This window comes from Microtus pennsylvanicus, chromosome 12 (genome assembly GCF_037038515.1).
Source record: "Microtus pennsylvanicus isolate mMicPen1 chromosome 12, mMicPen1.hap1, whole genome shotgun sequence".
Lineage (NCBI taxonomy): Eukaryota > Metazoa > Chordata > Mammalia > Rodentia > Cricetidae > Microtus > Microtus pennsylvanicus.
In genome coordinates, this window is record NC_134590.1 from 72,507,203 (window position 1) to 72,530,933 (window position 23,731).

At 43.0% G+C, this 23,731-nt stretch overlaps 1 protein-coding gene across 15 annotated transcripts in view; it reads right to left on the bottom strand.

The window, feature by feature from the left end:
* Positions 1-23,731, bottom strand: part of Grb10 (growth factor receptor bound protein 10) — a 122,429-nt gene that overhangs the window by 38,284 nt on the left and 60,414 nt on the right. For 5 of the 15 annotated variants that reach the window (XM_075944366.1, XM_075944362.1, XM_075944358.1 and 2 more), the window contains 3 exons: positions 9,130-9,355; positions 5,459-5,542; positions 4,289-4,445 (listed from right to left, as the gene is read on the bottom strand). In XM_075944366.1, the coding sequence (XP_075800481.1) occupies positions 4,289-4,445; positions 5,459-5,542; positions 9,130-9,329 (441 nt within the window). In that variant the 5' untranslated portion in view covers positions 9,330-9,355. Of the gene's footprint in view, positions 1-4,288; positions 4,446-5,458; positions 5,543-9,114; positions 9,356-23,731 lie in introns of all 15 variants that reach the window. The other 10 variants (XM_075944372.1, XM_075944361.1, XM_075944357.1 and 7 more) reach the window with 3 other exon arrangements.

Genomic DNA, 23,731 nt, shown 5'->3' on the forward strand with positions numbered 1-23,731 from the left:
CCCACTACACTAAGCCAGACACAGTGAATGGCAGCTAAAGCCTCAGAAGACCCCACTTTGGTCATTAGTAAACGCAGAAGTGGAATCCTACGTAAGGCTATTAATTTAGTTCCAGAAAATTAATTTTTAAACTTAAGCAAAGAAAAAAGAACTGATTGGAGTTGAGACAATATTTATGCCCCATTAATGATGGGGCACAATATGAGACTAATTGTGTTTAAACAGCAAATGGAAAAATATGCTCTAACGAGTCATTATGTGGTCACAGGAAACTCCACTGGCTGAAAGGAAGAGAAGCTGACCATTGCTGAGCTTGTTAGGAACTCAGAAAAGGTCCTGGCTACAGCACTACCTAGCATAAATCAGATGAGCTCTGAATTCCTTTGATCCCCCATCTATCTCAGCAGACTTGAATAGTACAAGCCAGTCACATCTCTATTCATCAGGAGACCTCATATAGTCAGTCCCTCAGTTTCCCCTTTTACCACTACACGTGTCCAAGCACCTGGCTCACCGACTGTGGTGGAAAGGTTGCTGCTGAATGACAGTCCCAACTTTGGTCACACTAGCACCAGCTGCAGAGACAGTGTGCAAGTTCCACAACACAGAACAAGGCCAGGGCAGCTTCGGCTTTCTGCCCCAGATATTCTATCCCATGAAAGTTAAGTGTCCTCATGAAGGAAGCCAGCCAGGTTTGGCTTTCTGCAGCTAAATATATCCTGACAGTGGCTGAGACAGCTTGGAAATCCATAAATCCAGCAGCCATGTTACGACCGCTGTCATCTGCAACTATGGCAGCCTTCAGTGATATGGGTCTCTTATGCCCCTCCAAACAAGGGTCTGTCACCAGGCTGCTGAGTCCACAGCACCCTAGACAAGCTGTACTCAGGACAGTGGGTGTCTGGAGATGGTAATAAGCTGGGTTTAGACCGCTCTACACTACCATCACAGTCCCCGTGCAGGATGGGGAGCAGAGCCTGGGAGCACGGAAGCTGTCAAGCCCTAACTGGTGAAGGGACAAAGTACCATAGTGGGTTTGGGTTTCAACATGGTAATCTCCAATTGTAAGCATTCACTCTTGGTCATTTTCAGTGTCCCCAAGTCAAAGGATCAGAGGTACTTATGGGAAGCACTGTCTGCCATCCATGAAGATGACCTAGGTGAACTGAAGACTCCTGTTGCATAGCATCTGCCAAAACTTCAGCCATAGCACAGCCACTATCCTGGTGGCTGATGTGCCCTCTGGGATCCCCCAAAATAATGCAGAGTGGTCTTTGGTGTTTAGTATGTGGCCATTGTGACTGACTCAAGGAGTTGTCCCAATGAGGGGGTCCACTCACACCCTCATCTTCTGAGGAACAGGCACTTAGGGAGTCTGCTGTCTTTGATAAGCAACCAGTCTACCCCTAGCAGTGTTGGGGTCTAAACATCTATGACTAGTCACTCTTGCCACACTAAGCAGCCACTGAAAAATCCCTTGGGCAGGAAAGTCAAAGGAAGTGGTGGAAAGCCACTCCCTCACCTACACAGGACTTAAGCATGCTTTGCTCTAAAGGCAAGAATGATTTTCATTTCCCGACTGTAATTTAACAGCTCTACCTTTTTTTTTCTGAGCATCCCTGCGGCTCTGTACTTTTTCAAGAGCTCTACATTGCCTTCTTTTCCTACCATTTTTCCAGAAAATGAGGCAACTTTTCCCAGGCAGGATAAACTGAAAAAGTCTATTTTATGATGCTTTAGAATGCCTGGTTGGGCTCTGCTTCCAACACTATGTCCTTTGACTGCATAAGAAATGGCAAATAAATAAGCAATAAGAAGTGGGACCCAAATGGAACTCAAGCAATATGATCACCCCCAGAACTTGCAGCTAACAGCAGACTCAGGACTCATGGTCCAGCAGGTACCCACTGGTAGCCTGGTACTCACTCCCAGAAGGCACCGCAGAACTTTCATGAGGCTCAAGTTCACAAAGATGATTAACAGCCCTTCTCCCAGGTGAAAACATCATCCCAACCCCACAGTCACACACACAGCCCTGGTTAAACTTGGTGGGTCACAAAACAAGACAGAGACATGACAAAGAGATCTGCAGGAAGAGGAGAAGGTGGAGTGGATGGTAGAGGGAGGAGGATGAGAGTCATCAGGATGCATTATATACATGCATAAAAAATTTAAGGAACAAATCCAGTTAATAAAACAACAAAAGCCCCAGTTATGGGGGGGAAGAATGCCACTTTCTTCAGTGGTGTAGCCACTAATAAGTTGTCCATGTGCAGTAAATAACCTTGACCCTTAATGATACTCAATGGGTCAGAATAAAAACAAGAAGGTTGGTGAGCTAGCTCTGCAGGTAAAGGCGCCTGTGATCCAGTCTGAGGAACTGAGTTTGATCCACAGAATCCACCTGAGAGAAGAGAACTGAGTCCTTCACGTTGCCCTTGGATGTCCACACTCACTGTATGTAGTACTTATGAGCCCCCACTAACTAAATAAATTTAATAAAAAAAATTAACAACCAAGTCATTAAAGTAGGATGGGGCTTTTGGGGAAGATTAAAGAAGGTAATGAGGGATAATGATCAAAATACACAATTTACTTACACGAGGTTATCAAAGAATAAATGCAAAATGAAAACAGCCACGAAGAACAACGGCCTTCCACAAGTGAGAAACACCCTCCCTGCTCCCACTGGTCCCAGTCGGCTTGAGGAATCTGACGACAAACACGCCAGTGCACTGTTCTCATGAGGAGCCAGTTCTGATCCCAAGAAAAACACAAGCAGGCAAAATTCCCGGGTTTCCTTATTCTTACAAATTTGGACAATCGGTGGGGAGGAGGCTCATTTTCTTGCCAGCCAAGGCGAGGGCCAGACAGTACTTTTGTGGTCTACTTCAGGACAGGAAACTTGTAAACAACCTCGGGGACAAACCATACACGCTCATCAGGATCCTTACTCAAGGCAGAAGGTCACCAGGGAGGTAGACAGCCCAGATGCACTTCAGCATGTGACCATGTGCGGAAGCCAGGACAGTGCTGGCTCCCAGACAAGGAACACTGACCTCACCTTCTAAGTCTGACAGTGCTGTAATGTGGGCGGCTTGAGAGGCGCTCAGGGGGAGCAGTGTTCTAAAGCCAGCGGATATTAGAACAGAGCCTGGTGCTGTGTGCCACCAGACTACAGAAATCGGGGCTCGCTGGCTCCCTGTGCCAGGGAACAGTGGAGGTGGGCAAGCAGGAAAGCACAGAACCCTTTAAACTGCGGTTTGTTTGAAAACTGTGACGAATCTGGGCCTGGAAGGCAGGTCAGACACAAGTCTATGCTGATACCGGCCTCAGTTTCCCCCAAGGTAGGAGACAGTGACACTTGAACTGAATTCCCAGGGCCGACCTGGGTAGTGAGTGAGCACGGCAGCAGCAGAAGTGCAGCTCAGAACACAAAGTTGCTGTCTCTGTTATAGTCACTCCCTTCCCATACTGCTGGAGGATGTGGTATTCTGCAGAGCCCAGGCCATCTTGTCTCCAGCCCACTGCTCAGGGAGTCTGAGCCGTCAAGATTCCCTTTGTCAGTGTCTCTGATAAGCTGAGTGGCTGTCACTGGGCAGTTTCTCACACGGGGGCAATAACTGGATCTCTGCTTCACAGTACCACTTCAAAAGAGAAACTTAAGTTTTAAAAGGGCAGTAATTATCTCCTGGGTCAAGTGGCCATTCTTTGGCTGTGAGCAGGCCACATTCAAAGTTCAGATCTCAAGATGGAAACTCTGACTGTATCCTGTACCAAAGAGGAGGTTCACAGGAAGGCCCGGCCATGCCATAGCAGAAGGGCTGGATGACCAGGATGACCTGGTTGCACGATTTCTTTTAAAGAGCTAAACTCTTCTGCAAGCATCAAATCACTAATTAATAAACAAATTAATTAATAAACAATTAATAAACAAAACAAAACACTCAGTTAGGTATCTCTGAAACACAGTGATGCATTCCTCAGCCTGGTAAGAGGCTTTGGTCCTCCAGGACCCACATAGTGGAAGGAGAGAACCGACCCCTGAGAACTGTCCTCTGACTCCACACATGACCCAAGGCACACATGCTGCCTCTCAGAAATTAATAAGTGAAATTATACAAATCTGTGCCCTACATACAAATCACTCCTACCTTAGTGAGTTGAATTTTGACCAATCAATTAAGAGAGACAAAAGCTCAGTATTAATCCAAAGGAGCAATCTCAGAACTTTCCACCTTTCTCTGCAAAGAAATGTACCACTGTGTTGCAGCTAAGGCCCACTCACCTGCTTGGTAGGGGGCTGGCTTGGAGGAGGAGGTAAGGAGCTCGGAGGAGCAGCAGCCGGAGGAGGGCTCCCAGCCCCCCCACAGAGCTCCGGGAATGGGTTAGGGATAGCTGGAAGAGATGAAGTTCTGAATTGTTGGTCTTCCTCCTGAAGACGCCTGCAAGGAAGGAGGCAAACATGGGTTAACATGTGCCATCCCAATGCATCTTAGCACAGCTGCTGCTGCATCTATGCCCCAGAGAAAGGAAATGTAGATTTCTGTAGATGCTTGCTCGCATACTCATGTTCATGACAGCATTATTCACAATGGACAATACTGGAAAGTAACCCACCTGTCCAGACATGAATGAATAGAATAGCAAAATGTGGTGCATCCTTCTGGTGAAGTATGTAGCCTTAAAAAGAGAATTATCCAAAAAATAAAGGCAAGATATTCTGACATACACTATGAATTGAGTGAACTTTAAGAAAATTATGCTGAGAAATAATACAGGAACAGAAGGACATATACTGAAAGATCCCACTTGTGGAGGGCATTCAAGTTAGTAGAATTCAGAAAACGGAGTGGTAGTTTCCAGGGGCAGAGGAGAGAGAGGGAGCTGCAGAGGAGAGAAGGGGAGCTGCAGAGGAGAGAGGGGAGCTGCTAGTTAGTGAGTACAGTTTCTGTTCTGTAACATGAAAATATTGCATAGAATGGCCATCAATTTTGAGTGTTCAGATACTTTATTTATTCATTTAACTTTTTTTTAAAGACAGGGTTTCTCATGTAGCCTTGGCTATCCTGGAACTCTTTTTGTAGACCAGGCTGGCCTCGAACTCACAGAGATCTGCCTGTTTCTGCCTCCTGAGTGCTAGAATTAAAGGCATGTGCCACTGCCGTCAGCGACACTTTAAAAGTGTCTACTACACTACCTATATTTTGCTGCTCGGTTCATGATGCTCTGTTGGTCGTTTGTTCAACATGTACCCCATACGTAAAAAGGTTTTGTGAGTAAGGCAGCTTCATGAGAACAGGCTTGGCGGTCTTTGAAATAAACACATATCTAATCCTAGAGGAGGCTTCACGTTTCCTCATCTGAGCTGTGGAAATGATCAAGCTGTACAGAAAGGTGGTTAGTACTAAACTGGAAATCAACGTTTCACGGAGCTATCTTCTCGGAGTGTCCTTACCGATTCAACATTTCCTCTGTACTCCTTGGCACTTCTCCAGGGTCACCTCTCCTTCCTTTCCTCCTTTGAAAAATCCAAAGCTCACTTGAGACACCATAAGGAAATGGAGGATGAAGTGGGTATAATCATGAAAATAGCACAGAAACGAAGTTCAAAGTCAAAGCTAGAACGATGCAAAATGCCCAGTGCTTTTCTTTGTCTTGCTAGTGACTTCCTGACCACATTTCCTAGGGTTTCTTGGAGAAACATTTCATTCCACCCACCCACTCACTCACATATCCATCTATCTATCCACTCACTCTCCCATTCCCCCACCCCCCCATCCACCCCTTCTTCCCCCTCCCATCCACCCCCTCTTCCACCCACCCACATGCAAGGGGACATGATCAGTATGTAGAGCCTTTTTTTTCAGGAGTGGCAGAATCTGGTCCACTCATGGTGTGCTAGGCAGGCCTGGTCCTCCTCTTATTTAAACATGCCTTTTGTATATTATCTTTAAATAATTTTTGAATATTTTTTATAATCGGATAAGATCTTTGGTCCATGAGCCTTTTTGGGAGAACCGCTACTTGAAAATTCACTATGTGACCATTGGCCTTACCAACCAATGTCTAACTTCAAAGGAAGATCTATCTAGCCATTTTGTGTGGACTGGGAAATGACGCGCTGACTTTTAAGAGACCAGATCTCCTGAGGCAGGAAGGACATCTGTGTTGTGAAGCATGGGAAAGTCGTTCCTATACCAGCTTGATGACGTGGCAGAAGGCTTATTTTTACTGCTAACAAATCCTCTCTTCCTGTAACAGCCGCAGCCTCAGCATCTTTGATCTACAGAACCAGACAGGGCTGTTTCTGATGGCCCAGCAGCTCACAAAAGTCTCCTTCTTTATTAGGATGTTTTGAAAATTTATAATTAAAATTTTTAACTTCATTAATTTTTTTTAAAATGCTATAATATTTCACAGATACTGCCCAGAAGCAAAATTAAGAAGCATTATGCAAAGATGAAAGCAGTATCTGTCACAGAGGGCCACATGAAAAGAGTATGCGCCTGAGGCTACACACAAAAAAGTGTCTGAGGAGAGCAACTGAGATTCAGGGATGTCAAGATGGCTACAAAAGTGCCAGGACCTGGGAGGTGGAGGTGGCCGTGCTTCTAAAACCTTGCCTGGATCATGCACCTGAGAAGTCTCACTTCCTTGCCTGAGCCTTCTCCTGCTCCATCAAATTAGCCTGTGGCAACCACTGAGAACCCATCCCATAGTGTGCACTCAGCACCCATCATGACATTCTAGGGTAGCAGTTTTCAACCTGTGGGTCATGTCAGACATCCTGCATATCAAATATTTACATTATGATTCATAAAAGTAGCAAAATTACAGTTATGAAGTAGCAACAGAACTGGGGTCACCACAACATGAGGAGCTGTATTAAAGGATCGCAGTGTCAGGAAGGCTGAGTACCACTGCTCGAGGGAAGGCTTTCTTATGTAGGCTGGAGAGCAAAGCCTCCCTTCTCTGCCTATGACCCAAAAGGACAAACTCAGAGGACTTGGGTGAGAATGACTCCGGTTGATAAGAGAGAAACTTTACGGAGCCCAGTGCTCATTGCTCAACAGATGTGTCACTTTACAGAGCATGGTCAATCCTGTTCTCACCATTTAAAACAAGTCTCACTTGACGGCAAGAGAAAAGGTCTCACATGCATCCAAGAGAGGAGCAAGCAGCAGGCAAGGAGGTGCCTGTCACTTTGCAATAGTCACGGCTGCCATCTTACTGCTCAGAGGCACCACTGACATCACAGAGATGGCAAGTTTAGCTAGAATCTGAAGCTGACATGTTGCAGGCAACAAATGAATTCTCATCAGAAGCCAGGTTCTCTGGCATTACCCTCCTCCTGACCCACCCCTGGGCCCTTCCTCCTCTGGGTTGTAAGAAGGCTCCTTTATGCTGGGGCACTCTCAAGGCTGCCAGTAGACCCTTGAACCTAGGAAAAACTCACAAAGAAATGAAACAGAAGTGGGTGAGAAGGTCAGTTCACCCATGAATATATATAACAAAATGCAGAAATTCTGAGAGGCAGCTGATTAGGAGCCCAGCACTGCTCACCACCTCCTAGGACAGAGGACCCACTTGGGGGGGTGGTTACTGAGGCTGACGAAAACATAAACTGTCAGACCAGAAAACCCTTTTAGAAGTTTCTGGAAGCAAGGGGGAGTAGAACATTCCAGAATAGGCAGTGTTGAGAAAGTACAGCCACTAGAACTCCATCTGGACAAAGGCTGGGCAGTAATCCCAGCACAGTCCACTGCACACACATCTGTGAATTCCCAGAGAGGCAGGAGAGGCTTGTACTAAGAGCTCATCATCCCTGCTTGGTCATGCACGCCTGAAACTCATGGAGTCCTGAGACTGGGCCAGGCAAAGACAGTGACCCTCAGGAGTTATCCTTCCTCAACCTTGGGGTTTCATAAACCAGAGGTGGCTACAGTACTCTATGAACACTCTAATTTCCCTCCTGGTTTTTGGTTGATACAAACCCAGCCGCTCTACCACTCTTCCCTGTTCTCTTGGTCCATACGAAAGTCACACACTTAATGAACAGGACCACTTCTTGTTCAGCAGTACCTGCAACTAACTGCATCCTTCTTCACATTGGGACCCCATCACCTACAGGCCTGCAGGCTCTTCTGATAGCTTTCCCGCCAGTGCATTCTCTGCCGCCATGTTGACCTCTGCCTCCTGCCCCACTGTGCTCAAAGCCAGAACTGTACTGCCCAAACCAAAATGTATCCTCTCTTGTATGTTCTAAACCATCCTCTGTCCAGTTGCTGGGAGAGGTACAGAAGCCTTTTAGAGTCCGCTCTTTGCTTCCACTTCCCTTCTCATTAGCTTGAACTCAGCTCGGAGACCTGCCACCTCCCAGGAAGTTAGTTCCCTCAAGGTCCCAGGGCTCTCTTCTTGCCAGCACAGATATGCTTTCCTGTTAGATCCCCCAGGGATAAGGCCAGAACAGAACCATGACTGGGGTTTGGAATCGTCCATTTTTGACTAGGCCCTGGAGGACACTGCAGCTGGTCTACAGATTGAAGAACAGGAACTTGGTCATGGTGTCTGCTGTGAAGCAGGAGCTCGGGAAAATGTACAGCTGCTAAGCGAGGCAGCCAGTTCACTCCAAATGCTGCAGTGTTACATAGCATGCCCAGGGCCACTGAGAGCTGCACGTTTAGTTCCTTGAGGCCAGCTGGCATAGGCATGATTTGAAATTTTTGATGATATACCCACAGGCTGTCAAAAGTAGCCTGACATATCACAACACCTGTTCTACTTGCTTCCTTCTCTCTTATCACATTGGCAGGAACAACTCATGTGACTTCTTCCGTTATTGTTATAATTGTTGGGTTACCATTAACTATTGCTGTATATCTTACTGTGTTGAATTTATAAGCCAGAATTCACATTGGTCTGTATGTGTAGGAAAACTATAGTAAAGAGAGGACTCAGGACCATGCTTTGGCTCAAGGGTTATGGCTCAGTTTCCTTAAATTATTGGGAGACAACCGTATTTCCTCCTGGGAGAAACCCATTTAACTTGATTTTAAAACCATTCCCCATCACCGTTTCGGGCTCAGAGAGTAGTATCTGTGCAGACAGTACCTTCTCTGGGCCCACCTGATAGGAAGAATATGCACAGGTTGGGAACGCTGCACTTTCTGCCTCGGGGACGCCTGCGGCTGCAGGCTCCGAGAGCTCGAGGCTGCTGGTTGGTTGCTGGCATGCTGGCCATTCTGAAGAAGGGGCACAGTGTCAGTGTCGGACTGCATGTTGCAAGCTGAGTTAAGGCTTTCCAAGGACGAGTTAATATCGTTCATTAGCAGTTGAAGCCCAAAACCATGCTCTGCATAAAAAAAAAAAAAAAAAAGAAAACAAAACAAGAGAAGAAAGAAATGTCAATGAGGGTATAGAGTTCTACCAGGATGCTCATCTTTGGCTGACCAGGCCCTGTAACCAAATAATATTTAAAAAATACTATGAAATCATACTATTACTTATTAATTAATACAATAAATATAAATCCATGTATATACAGATACAGTTTAAAATGACCTTATCCCACTTGGACTGACAATGCTCCTTGCAAAAGCTAGAGAATATTTAACAAAAACCCTAGCACCGGGCAGGAGAAACCTGCTTTGAGTTGTTGGTCAGGGGAGTTCAAGACACCCTCAAAACAATATAGGCTATTGCAATTGCTCTTGGTGGCACTTTAGAGGTTGAAGGTAAGTTCCTATGCTAAAGAGACCATTCAGTTTAGACACAAGACCTGGAGTATCCAAGCTGGATCGCACTTGAAAGTCTGCTCCCTGAGGATTAGCTTTCATCATACCAAAGTGTCAGAAAAGCTATCAAAGAAGACAGTGACCAACAGTCTTACCCAGAAGTAGCACCCATTAATATAACAACAACAATGTCCAGCATTGGTGTGGGAAAGTGGTCTGTATTCTGTTAATTATATTTTAAATAAACGCTGATTGGCCAGTGGCCAGGCAGGAAGTAGAGGCGGGACAACCAGACAGGAAGTAGAGGCGGGTCAATGAGAACAGGAGAATTCTGGGAAGGAGGAAGCCCATTCCTCAGCAGTTGTGACACATCCACAGAAGAAGCAAGATGTGACTGCCTCACTGAAAAAGGTACTGAGCCATATGGCTAGCATAGACAAGAATAATGGGGCTAATATAAGTTATAAGAGTTAATAAGAAGCCTGAGCTAATGAGCCAATCAGTTTATAACTAATGTAGACCTCTGTGTGATTTCTTTGGGACTTAATGATTATGGGAACTGGGCAGGGCAGAAAACCACAGACAACACATGACAAGATATAACAGTGCAATAGTGGTACCCATATCTTGGTGGCAACCAACAGTTTCTCTAACTTTACTTAAGGCCTGCTCAACAGGATGAAATCATGCCTAGTACTAGAAATGTACCCAATTTCTCAGGACTAGTGACATCATGGATCTTAGAGGAAAATATTTTATCATCACTTTATCAAATCAGCACACTTTCTTATTACATCCTACTAATCCTTATACCCATAGATAACTGTAGCTCTCACCTCTTTGTAACAGATGGAGACTATTACAGAAAGCCCGTCTAGTCAAAATATAGAGAACAACTGATCATGGGGCACTCAGTCCCTATGAATAAATGTGCAATATAACTCTTGTACTTAAGGGAACATGGAGGAAGAAGGGGCGAAAAGACAGTAAGAGTCAGAATACCAGGAAGTCTGCTATGAAACAGTGTTTCCTAAAGTTGTCAACTGCGGCTACAAGTCACAGACTGTAAGATGTTCACTCTAACAGGTCAGGACTCCTAAGCATTGCAAAAAAAAAAAAACAACAAAAAAAACAAGAAAAGGCATTTGTGAATTTGCTTATCATGCTCAGCTTTCTCCTACAACTTTCTATTCAAAGCCTCTTCAAGTCTAACACAGAGTTTACAATATATCCATCCCCGAGGGGACTGTGAGGGTGAAATTAAGTATAATTTGTTTTATAATAGTCTGATACGGAATAAGTAGCTCAATTTTATTTATTTATTTTTAATCATAAAAACAACACAAAGCAGGCAACTGGTCTGCCAAGTGAGGAAGCAGGTTTGAGAAACAAAGTCACTTGCTTTTTTTTCTGGATCACATAAGTAGCAGAGAACATCTTGGATTTGAAAATAAATTTAGATGTTTGACTAGGACTATGAGCAATAAATGGGCTCAAAGATCTTTCTAGAATACCAGGTCCTCTCTAGCCCCTCTACTCCTCACACTCATGTGGCAGGTTGGGCAAGTAGTTCTTTGGTAGAGTGCTTATCTGGAAGATCCGTGCAGCAGGATTTTGTTCCTCAGCACTATGAAGTCTTAGGTGGCCTTTCTTGGGTGCCTCTTGTTTTTCAAGACAAAGGATGTGACCACAAAAGGTAGTAAAGGCCACCAGAGGATATCTGGTATGATATAGGGAATGGGAAGAAACTGTGCATTGTAAGAATTATCTTTTGGGGAGGTGAGGAGACAGGGCACAATTGTGGGAATATCTGAGCAGAAGCAGAAGAACTTTGGATCCCCCTGGCTTGTAGCTGCAGGAGAGACCCTGATGGGAACTGCATAGTGGAAACGACACATAGGCAGTTTATGTTCCAAGGTCAATAGGAGATACAAGACAGCAGGCTTCTGAAAATAATGGTGACGAGCCCTTGTTGTCTGACTTGGTGTAGTCACTACAGGAATAAGAACAGAGGCAATGTGCAAGAGATGCTGTCAAGGAGGGAACTTGGCTATGGACCCAAGAAAGAAGTATCGAGGTAGACACAAGGACTCAGACTGTCAGTGAAATCTAGGAACTATATACAGGGAGAAGGGAAAGAGGAGGAAGAGGATGTTGATATAGTACAGGTTTTGGATGGTTAGTTATGAACCCTATTGCCAGATAGTAAATGGACAGAAGGGCTGAATTGGTAATAATCCCTGTAAAACTAAGACATCACAAAGGGGATTGCTGAGAGCCATAAGACAGCACTTGCTCAGCGAGGATTTGACTGGGTAATAAAAATTCAAGACTCTAGTTGACTGGCTAACAAAAATTCAAGACTCTAGTGGGGCAGTTAGGGATTACACCTGCAGGTCCCTTTGTACTCTAAAAGGATATGCCTCTTAAGAAAGCCCTCCCCTAAATTCCATTAGAGTAGCATTTGGTCAAGACACCAAAGGAGGGAAGAACCTGAGGACGCTAAGGGGACGACTTCAGTGGGAAGAGACATTACCATAGGGTTCACAAGTCTGAGACTCCAGGAGATCTCTAGAATACATGCTTCCCGACATATCTATACTCAGGTGTAGTTGATATACTAACTGTGCTTTAGTCTAAGCTCTCCGAACAATTAAGTATTCATGTTTCCATCCACAGCTGAGTATTGCTACCTTGATGGGCCATTAAGAATCAACACTGGGTGAAACAAAGTTTACTATACTAATAGTGGTGGTGGTGGTGGTGGGGAGCAGGCCAGCCCAATTTCACTGATGGGAATCCCTTGTGAACTGAATGTTGCTACACACAGAGCTACTTCCTAAGTGTTTAGACAGGAGAGCTTATAAGACTCTGGGCCCCATTCTACTGCTCTGGTCCTACTGAAACCCAACAGCAGCATGGTTCCTGCTCTAACAGGGCTCCCAGCTTCTGAGAAAACGAAATGGCTTGGTTCACGCTGGCAGATTTTCATTTGTAGCTATTTTTCCCTGAGCTTGCTGCAAGCCTTTGGCTGTGCCGACCCCTGGTGGCAGTCCCTGGTGTCTCCTGTCCTTTTTATTTCTTTTATTTTTTGATCAACAGGTAAATTCCTGAGTTGGTTGTCTTCAGTAAAGCCAAAGTCAAAGCAATTCTGACATTATACAAATATTATTCATATAAAGCAGGAAGATAATAGGAGAGACAATAATGTCTAGATTACTATCTTCTCCTCTGAAGTGGCAACTTCTTTAACTGAATACACTTTATTGGGTGGTCTTTGAAAGAATACCAGGCTAATCTGATAACACCCAGTTACCAGGTTACAATCTTCAACAATCAAATACAGCTATAATACTCAGATTTTTCAAACCTTTCATAGTCTTCAGAATGAAAATAAATTTCAAAGTTCAAAAATGGCTTACTCCACAGCCATTGTTCCTATGAGAACAATTACTAACTTAAATGTTTAGATTTAAAAAAAAATACTGTGAAAGGATTTTATTTACATTTCCCCGAATTCTAATGTAGACTAAAAATTAAATCTTCCAAACTTTTTTTTAAGTAGTCGATTGCTCATAGAGTAAGATATACTGAAATCATGTTAATTCTTTTTCTTTCCCTACTGACCTGTCTCACATTCAGTTCTTGCTAATATTATATAAGTTTGTATTTTTCTCAGTGAGGACCTAGTGTGCTAAAATGTTTTGGCATCCTGTGACCTAGTGGATCTCCAATAACCCGTTTGTGAAAAGCTTTCTGCCAGTGAACGGAAGTGGGAGAATGAGGCACACTGATGTTTCTGGAAATGAGCATTCAGGCTGTCTATTCAATGTCAACCTGAGGAAACACCATTTTGCACAAGGGCACCCCCTTCAGAGAGAAAAGGAGGGAAGAAAAGAAATATCTTTATATATACAATTTTACCTCAGATCAATTTGTAAGAGTGTATTTCCCGAACGAACAGGGCTGCCAATCAAACCCTTAGTGGTAGCTGTATCCCTTCGCTAAAAAGCCCAGTCTCAACTGGGCATGGACTTTGCCCCACATATTTGAGGTCATCTGATCTTAGGTTCACATCTCTTCTTGCTTCACTGTCATTAGCAAACTCAAGGCTAGTTCTGTTTGGAAATGCATATAAATTCAGGCAAATAAATTCTCATTTGGTTCATAAGCCATAACTGGCAAAAGTCTCTCCCAAGTCAGGTGAGGGGTGCTGATCCGGGAATGACAAAAAGAGGGGAGAGGTGTGAGCCGAGGAGAGTTTCACTCCCGGGCGCACCTTAGCACCTTAACGAAGAACACACTTCTTGGTTCACAGCACCATCTAGTGTCTTTTTTACGCGAACTGGAGATTAACGGTGGTTCCGGGTTTCCTTCACTAAATTGTCTCCTTAAAGGCGTCTGATCTGCACTATGCATATATTAAGTATCCATTATGGTGGTCCCTTCTTCACACACCCTCTCCAGCACTCAGTGCCTGCCTTGTTTGCGCGTTTGATTTTACAGGGAACGTATATTTGTTAGGAAATGATGAGCTGTAGGCAAACTTGTGTGTCTGAATGACAGTGACCGAGTCTCTGTGAAGAAAAATTTAAACAGTATTCTATCTGAAAAGTTTCTGGCTCTTCATTTCAGACCATGTCATTGCTGCCAGTTTCCTAGGCTTGAGATCTTTATTGAAAAAGTCATCTAAGCCCCCTCAGGCATGGTCAGAGGCTGCATGTATTTGTTCTCTTTGATTGTGTGATCAGCAATACTTGGTTAACTGAACATACTACTCTATGTCATCCCAGCTACAGGATCATGTTCTTTTCTAAGCACCCTCTGTTTCTCATAGTTTTTTTTTCCCCAATTCAGTAAAAAAAAAAAAATCAGTATATTTGCTACTTTGTGTTTTCTGATTTGTTACTTTATGGCAATTGCTTAAAAAGTTTGAAGACAGAAATGAATATCAACATTCCTTCAAAACACATTTGAATCTAAAAACAATGACCTAAGGAACAAAACTTCATTGTTAAAAAATAGGTTTTGGTATTGAGCAACTATCACAGTTCATTCTCCAATCTGAAAGGTGGAAATCCATCTATTAAATATGGCACAAATGTTAGAATGGAAAGCTAGAGCTCACTAATATTTTATTGTTAAGAATCTTCAGTAACTAGATGAAAGATGTTAAAATTCACTTTGGCCTTCCTATGTTTCACTTTTTAAAAAAATAGATGAAGGCCTTTTCCATGGATAAAAAAAAAAATCACAGCAAAATTATTTGAGATAACAAAATCTATGCATCTTCATTGAACATGTACAGATGATTTTTGACATCCCTCTAAAACAACACAGTATAGCTTATATTATTTACATAGAATTAAGTGTTTATAAACAAGCTAGCAGTAATCTACATGGGGAAATGTTCCTATTTTATAGGCAAACCCAACACCACTTTGCACGTGGAACTCAAGCATGTGTGGCTTCGTTTCTTTGGGATCGGGAAGTCTGTCTACACCAATGGGAGGAACTACACACACCAAGAAAAAAGTTGCAGGGAGCACTGCAACTCAACACTCCTAGGAGCAGCTCAGATACTCCTCGGTGGATAGATGGAGGAACCACGGGACAACTACACAGAGTAGTATTCATCCCCAAAGGAAAAGGTGGTACAGTGAAAACAGCAGTCACATACACAAAAAATAGTTAAGGATCCAACCCCACTCCATGAGGTACCTAAAGTAGCCACATCCACAGAGAGGGCAGTGAGGTAGCCAGGGTCTTGGGGCAGAGAGTAAGAGCTGGTATTTGTGGGTTCAGAGTGGCCACTGATGGAGTTCTGTGGCTGGAGCTGGGTAATGGCTTTTCTCTCTCTCTCTCTGTTTCTCTCTCTCTGTTTCTCTCTCCTTCCTTCCTTTCTTTCTTCCTTCCTTTTTTTTTTTGAGACATTGTCTGGGTACCTATCTCAGTTTCCCATGTACTGGGAATACAGGCATGCAAACTCACACACAGCTCTAAGTGTTCCTAGATTTTTAAAAAACAATAAAAAAAAGCAATTTAAAAGTTAGACTTGTAGATACCCTCAAATATGATCAGTTAAAGCCTTTGTAGTACTACTTTGCTAGGGTAACACTCTACCAGAATGGAGCCAGCCATGTTCCATGCTCAGACATCATAGACAGCCTGATGCTACCTTGATCTCTTAGATTCCTGTTCACTCATACCCCAGAGCTCACCTGTTCTAGGCTTTTTGATCCCACCTGATTCGTGTGGGAAGCACACCCCTAAAATCACTTCATTTCTAATTGAGAGCCACTTTCACTACCGCTTTCTTCTCAACCTGCCCAGCACTGCCTATTGAATCATGCCTCATTCCATGACCAGATGGAGGCAAGACAGACACGAATGTTACTCTTGGTGGTTAGCATAGAGCTGGGCTCAACATGCAAGCCAGACTTTAGAATGACCTAAGAAGACACAAGCTTGGCTTGGAAGAAATGTCATGGAGAATCCTTGAGAAAATTATTGAATTTAAGGTAAAGAAGAAAGAACCCGAGTCAGAAGGTAAGACAAGAATAGGAAAACTCTGAGTCAGATGAGTCTCAGTAAATAGGGAGGATGGACTAGGGTGTCTGCGACCGGCTTTGTGGGAACTTCCCCAGGTTGTACCAAGAGCACTGGGAAATGCTGTCTGTTTCTTAAGTGAGTTGCAGTAAGCCTGGGGTCCTCTCCTTGGGAGAATGAATCTTCAGTACAAATTTAATGTTTGTTCACTACTCAGGAGAGTGGCAGGAGCGGTTGCTCAACGTAGTGACATTACAATAGTGTGTGCAAAGCTCTAGGGACGATGGGGCCCGACTAAACAGAACTAAGATGAACAGAAAGTGTGTCTACTCTCTAGACAGTTGGGTCCACAATACCCTGGGGGCACCTAGTACCATGGGCTAAAGTCTAGGGCAACTCACAAAGTTGAAGGCAGATCACTTGGTGGCTGGGCAACTACACACCATCTCCACCCTCTAAAAACAACTACAAAAACTAGTACGAAAATGATTAATTGCTTTATACTTTGATTCCAGTGAGATTTATTTTTAAAACTGTGTTTCAGGGAACTGTACAATAATTCCATTTAAAAAAAATAAGGAAAGCTACTTATTTTACTCAATGATTCCATTCATTAAAACTAAAGAACTGGCACCCAGTGTTCAATGACCATCCCACAGCAAAGTGTGTAGTATCCTTCCTCAGATTTTATAGTATCCTCCCACAATGTACAAGGAAGCACCTGGGAATTACTAAGTCTCTTCCCAGTTCTTTAAGATGACTTGGATTCTGCACCAAAGACTCAAGCAACACAGAAAAGGAATTTTCCACTACTAAAATGTTTTGGCCTGCCAAATGAGAATCAAAGACCGGAGCTGCAAATTACATTCTAAAAGCACAGATTCAGCCATGCAATTTCCATTTTTACTTTCAGAAGATACCTTGTATGTGTGCATTGCCTACAAAATAACACTCAGAAAGGAGAAAAGATAAATTGTATCTCTCTCAATCTTTCTTAGCAATTTGATCTGCTTCTTTTCAACCTTCTAATTTCAATTTCTACTTTTTTCTATTACATCATAAATCAGGCAGAAGCCTGAGTACAAGAAACTATATAAATAACTTGTCACTTTAGAAGGTTCCCATTTTCCATCAACCCTAAAAATATTAGTCTAAAAACACTGGACTCGAAAAAGGAAAATCAAGGTGATGGTCCAAAAGTCTGTCACCCATGGGTATTGAGCTCTCAAAGAGTCAATGTTATAAAACCAAATGAGACACTAGGGAATCTTTATCATTATATTAAACAGGAACACTGTACATTCATGAACTTAACTCTATAAATTCAAAATATATTCACCTATCCTACACTGCCTTGTTCTATATTTGGGTACAAATTATCTACCCGACATCATTTAAGGCACTATAATACAGATGGTGATAAACAGATAAGCTCCCTGTCGCCATACTGTTCATAAAGCATTCCGTATTTTTAAATGTTTACTGCAAAGGGTAATCTTTTGAGAAGGATATGTTTACCCTGACTTAAACATTATAAAATGGATATATGTATTAAAACATTGTATGGTGCCCATAAACATGTGTAATACTTGTGTCAGTAAAAAATATCCCTGCCACCAAATATAATGAAGACTTATGCAACAAACTTTGGAAAAGTGTTACAATGCTAAATATAAAGTAGCAGGGAAGGATATGAAACTTTCTTTAACAACTTCTGGAAAAGTAATTCCTTCTATGAAGTTAAAACCTATTCCAGTTTAAGTGGCACTGAACAGGGGAGCAGGGAATAGTGTGTCCTGTAGGAATGTGAGCATGGGCTCCCAACGGAGAGGGGTCAGCTCAAGAAGGGATGGTTCTTGGCTCCCTCTTAGGGGGAAGTGGGAAGGTACGGCAGGCTTGTGTCCTCAGATGAAGGGATTCTTGGCAGAGTGAAGTTCCTGGTCTATAAACACACTCCAGAGGCCAGCGCTCCTCCCAGCATGGGTCTGCTCAGTGCTTAAGAGAGAGCAGTTGACGCCACCTCTGTTTACAGACAAGGCAGTCGTAGAAAGGGCACTCAACTCTCAGAAGAGCCTCAGCCCTAAGGCATCAGAGGTGGAAAGTCATTCCAGGAGAACCCTGAACCAAAAAGCCCAGGAGACAGAAGCTGGCTTCTGGGACAGAGACCAGGCTGCAGCTTCACCAGGCCAGCACACTCAGTCCAGGGCTGGACAGAGTAGAACATCTAGCGTCACCTCCTCATGTGCCCACAATGCAGGAATACTTGGGGTTCTGTGGGTAAATATATGCTCCTGGAGTGCATCTGGAGGAATGAACCCCTGTCTCTAGGGCTGAGCTCAGGGAATAGTAGAGATGAGTTTCTGCTGAGGTCTGAATATTTGCATGTCTTGAAACTCCAGATGCTGTTGTTGGTGGATGGGACCTCTGGTAGGTAAGTGATTAGGTCAGGAGGGCCATGTACTGGGAAAGGGATTAATAGCATTGGCCCTACCTACTGACAGCAAACAGCCAGAAGGCAGCAAAAAGGAAGACACTGCACCTGCAGAGGCCTCCATCATGAACTTCTAGTCTTCAGGTGAGGACAATAAGATTCCTGTTATTTATATGCCACTCAAGCAGTGGAACTGGGTTATAACATTCTGAAAGGATTAGGACAGTTACTAATTGAATGGCTGTGATTTTCATAGGAGCTTTTTTACATTATGAGAAATTCATACACAAGACTAAGTAGCCATCTCCCTCAGAGTCAGAGTATGACAGATCTGTATCTTGATGGATGGAACAAGTTCCACAGAGACCTCATAGACTAGACACACAGGGAACAACATGTTACTCTCTCTCTGCACTTATCTAAAGGGTTGAAGCTAGTAATGATGGGGACACTTTAGAGTTATCACTTGCTTATTACCTACAAGGGGCTATGTCCTATGTGGCACATCTCACAGGTCAGGCTATTTTCCTGTTTCTAATACTCCTACCAAACCAGTCAAGTATTCATTTTTCTAACTTTTTTTTTTTTCCAAGTAGAGAAAACTGGGCTGAGCCATGCAGTTACCCCAATGGAGACTGATGAATACCCTATGATTGTATGAATGAGAAATGTCCCCTCACAGGCTCAAATATTTGAACATTTGGTAGTAACAATGTTGAGGGGGTGTGGCTTTGCGGTTTTATAGCCTCCCTCCACTTTCAGCTTGTTCTCTGCTTCCTATGTTTTTCTGGAAATGTGACCTTCTCTGCTTCCTGCTCTGGCTGTCTGCTACCATTCCTCCCCTACCATGATGGACTCTCTCCTGGAACCATAAGCCAAAATAAAGCTGTAAGCAGTTTTGGTTATGGCATTTCTAAGTCAAAAGTTGGACATATTACCTCTTTATATGTTAATAACTTTCATTAGTTCCTTTATAATCCAACTTGGATTTTAATTTTTTATTTCTCTATCTCCCTTTGTCACGAAACTTGAGTTTCTAGAAGACTAGAAGTAAGTTCTTTCACCTCTGCCTTATCACCCAACATTAAGTCTGCACACAGTAGGGTCTGAATGGTAGCTGAGTAAACAGACAGTAAGTTTTCCACTAGTCAAGTTGTAGTCTTCTGGGAAGTCAAGCACCCAGGTAGAGCTGTCAACTCTGTGGTCAGCTACGTCTCCACTCTTCCATTCTTTAGAAAAGCCCCACAGGGTAGTCCACCAGGTTGATAAATGTCAACTCTTCTAGTTGTCCTTCCATTAGTAGCCAGAATAAAGGGAGTACCCATTCACTATGTAAGCTACCCTAACAGAATGTACGAGGTAAGCAACAGATTTTTCGTTATTTGACAAAACGTATATTTGGCTACATTTAAAAATTAGCCAAAAAAGATGAGTTAAGGACCTACCTGTGTGCTAACTTCATCTTGTAGAACTATTATATCAAATCCTTTCAAAGTTTAAAAAAAAACCCACAAAATTGAATCTACAGTCACACAGGCACTAGTGAGCAGTCATGCACATGCTAAGTGGTGAAGCAGAAAATGAGGCAACCAGTAGATGCTGGCCTCTGGTCCCTACTGACTGATGATCCTGCAAACAATTTCTAACTCCACTCAAACATCTCTGTGAGTCACTGTAGGCCAGCATGCATCAGTGTCTTAGAGAAAGGGTTCATAGTGGAGCAAATGTGACCCATGCTAACAGAAGTGACTTTAGAGCCTCCCCACAACTGTTTCTGAATGTCAGGGGGCTTTCGCCTTTTCCTGAAAACATCTATGTAAGTCCTCCTGGCTTTCAGATAGAATTTTTATAGGCAGAAAAAAATCATTCCCATATCATTCTCTTTACCTCAATACAGAGAGAGGGTATTAATACTAGTTAATTGTAGTTGTAGTTTTGGGCTTTTTTTTTTCTGTCTCTCACTTTTATTAAGATCTGAGAATAAAGAAAAACCAGCCTACAATTCACAATCCCAGAGAACCTGGACAACAATGAGGACCCTAAGAGAGACATACATGGATTTAATCTACATGAGAAGTAGAAAAAGACAAGATCTCTTGAGTGAATTGGGAGCATGGGGATCATGAGAGAGGGCAGAAGGGGAGGGGGAGCAAGGGCGGGGAGCGGAGAAAAATATAGAGCTCAATAAAAAAACAATAAAAAAAGGAAAAAAATCTGAGAATAATGTGATGGACAATAATACTGGATTTTTGGAGAGCTTTTATTTTCTACCTAGAAGAAATCTGAAGATTTTCTTTTATCACTGATCATAATTAAGTGAAAAGATTATTTATTTTTAAATGGTTTCCTGCTCAATTTGAAAGGGACTTTACTGGACAAAATGATCCACACTACATGATTGATAAGTTAGAATAGTGTGTGTGAGGCTCACTGCTGCATCCCCTGGGAGCCGCCCCCCTCCCCATGTTTCACAGGGTCTTGTATAATGAAGGAAGAAGGAATGAATGAATAGAAGTCACAGGAGAACTACTCAGCAAGCAAGCAGAATGACAAGCAAACCTGCCAGAGGGACAGAAAGAGTTGCTGGGATAAAGCCCTCGACTGAACCTTGAGTATCCTGACAGCTAAAGGAGACATGAAACATTAATGGAGCCCAATTATCTGCTCAAAGGGACCAGACAAAAGAGTGGCGTGAACTGGCAGAGCATCAGCAAAGCAAGGCCCAGAATAGCCGAGACTTGAAAAATGGCAAAGGATGACAATGGCTTTTTCAGTTCTGCTCCAAATAAGGACCAGGAGGAAGAGGTCGGCTGCTTGCTTGACACTAGCCAAAGACAGAGAATGCAAGCTCCTCAATGCCTTTTTGTTCCCATCTTCCTTATGAAGATAAATGATCTTCAAAGTGGGAAGGAGGGAAGAAGCACAATTACTGGGAACCCAGTGTTCACTGTGCAGAGGCGACAGCAGGAATGGTATCTTCTCAGCTGCTCCCAAGCCCACGGTCAAAATCTCAGTGTGAGACACAAAAAACCCAAGAATCACAAACGAAGGGAAATAGTGGATAAGGACAAAGTTCCAACGTGAAGGCTCAGAGAGGATGGAATCTACCAGCCTTGGTTCAAGTCTAGCTATGGCCCTCAAAAGGGTGGGATCTGGACATTGCTCCTACCTTAGGCCTCTTTCTTTTCTATAAATATGGCCTTAGTAACAATCCCTACCACATAGACTAGTGAAATGGATTTGATGAACTAAAATATGAAGTGAAAGTTTTCACTATTTCTAGAACCTATTTTTTTTTTTAGAATACAGAAGTCACATAGACACTTAAGTAGAAGACAGAGCTAAAAAATTCTGTCAAATCTAACAGCTTATAATCCCTCATGCTATCTGATACTATGGAATAGTTATTGTGATGTATAAATATCATTATCTGGTATGGCAAGAGCTGTTTCTCTTTCCACAGTGCAGGACTGTAGACACTAGAGAGTTTGCAGGGAAAGAACTAGAGATGGTTCTTCTAACTTTTCATAGTTTGACTCCAACAAAGGTGCTTAGGTCTTTACATGGAAGTAAGGAAAACTCTGGCAATTCTACTCATTCCTAAGTATAAACCCACAAGGCTTGAAATCTAGAGATTTAGACACTCACATGGTGACAAGAACCAAAGGTGGAAGAAAATCAAATAAATGTCTATTCAGAGGCAAATGGAAGTCAACATAGCAGAATATTATTTAGTAATATAAGATATGGGGCAATAATATAAGCTAACATAGACAAACCTTGAAGTTCAGAAAGACAGTATATGGGCTAGAGGTTACAAGAGGTAGGATTTATTGCTTAATTGGCTCAGAGTTTCTGTGGAGTGTTAAAGTTTTGGAAACAGATAATGATGATGGTGTACAACACTATGAATAAAATTGAATCATACACTTACGATGGTTAGAACAATAAACTTTATATATTTTCTTCCACAATGAAGAAGTAGTTCTTTGAAACAGTTGAGTGTACCTTTAAGTATTAGAAAATGAGCCATTTTCAAAGGAAAGTGTGGCCCTTCCTGTTGGTGCAAAGAAATAAATACATGGAGTGTTTTTAGCAACTGCCACATAAAAATAAGCAGCTTATGTTAGGAATGAGATAATCAAACAGGAACGACAAATCCTCTTTGCCAGAGAGAAGTAGGAGGTCAAGGAAAGGCACAGCTAATCTTCTACTCTATACATTAGGCCCCTTGTAAGGGACCGGCCGGCAACTCTGGGTACCACGTACATGCAACCCTAAAGTCTATCAGAAATTAGGAAGCAAGAAGGAACAGCACAGTATCTACTCAGCCAAATATTCCAAGAAAGCTTCTTAAAAATAACCTCATACGTTGAACTTGGTTCTGGGTGAGGGGTGGGAAGAGAAGATGGTGGTTTGGGGGAAAGCACTGGGAAGGCCCCCTACATGCTCCTGTGGGCTCAATGCTTGCCTGGAGACTGGCTGATCCACTCTCTCCCAGGAAGGGAATGGCCTTTGTACTGCACTGCCAGAGAGCTGCACTCCCCAGGCCTGCTCACCACAGACTCCCAAGTGCTGTGTGTGTGCCAAGAGGGAAGATGAACATTGCACTTGGACACACTTGAAAGAGGGACTGTGCCCTTGTGTTCCCTGAAACCTCCCTCAGAGCATCGGCTTCCTTGATTTCCACTCAGTTGGTTTCCTTAGTTTTCATGTGAAATGAGTGTCCAGAATCAGAAGGAAGACTGCATGCTCGATGTTTCTGCAAACTGCCTGTCCAGGCTCATGACTACCTTTGCTATTTGACATTGTCCTTTTTATTTATAAGAATTATACCTTTTTTTAAACAGAAGACAATAATGTTACGCATGTTACATGCATTGCACGCCCACCTCCCTGGGCTGAAGTACCACTCAGTGTTTCATGACATTTGGTATATTTATACAGAAATGCATTTATATGCAAGCTTACCATTTTCCTTTAGGGTTATTTGAGTAACAAGAATAAATGAGAA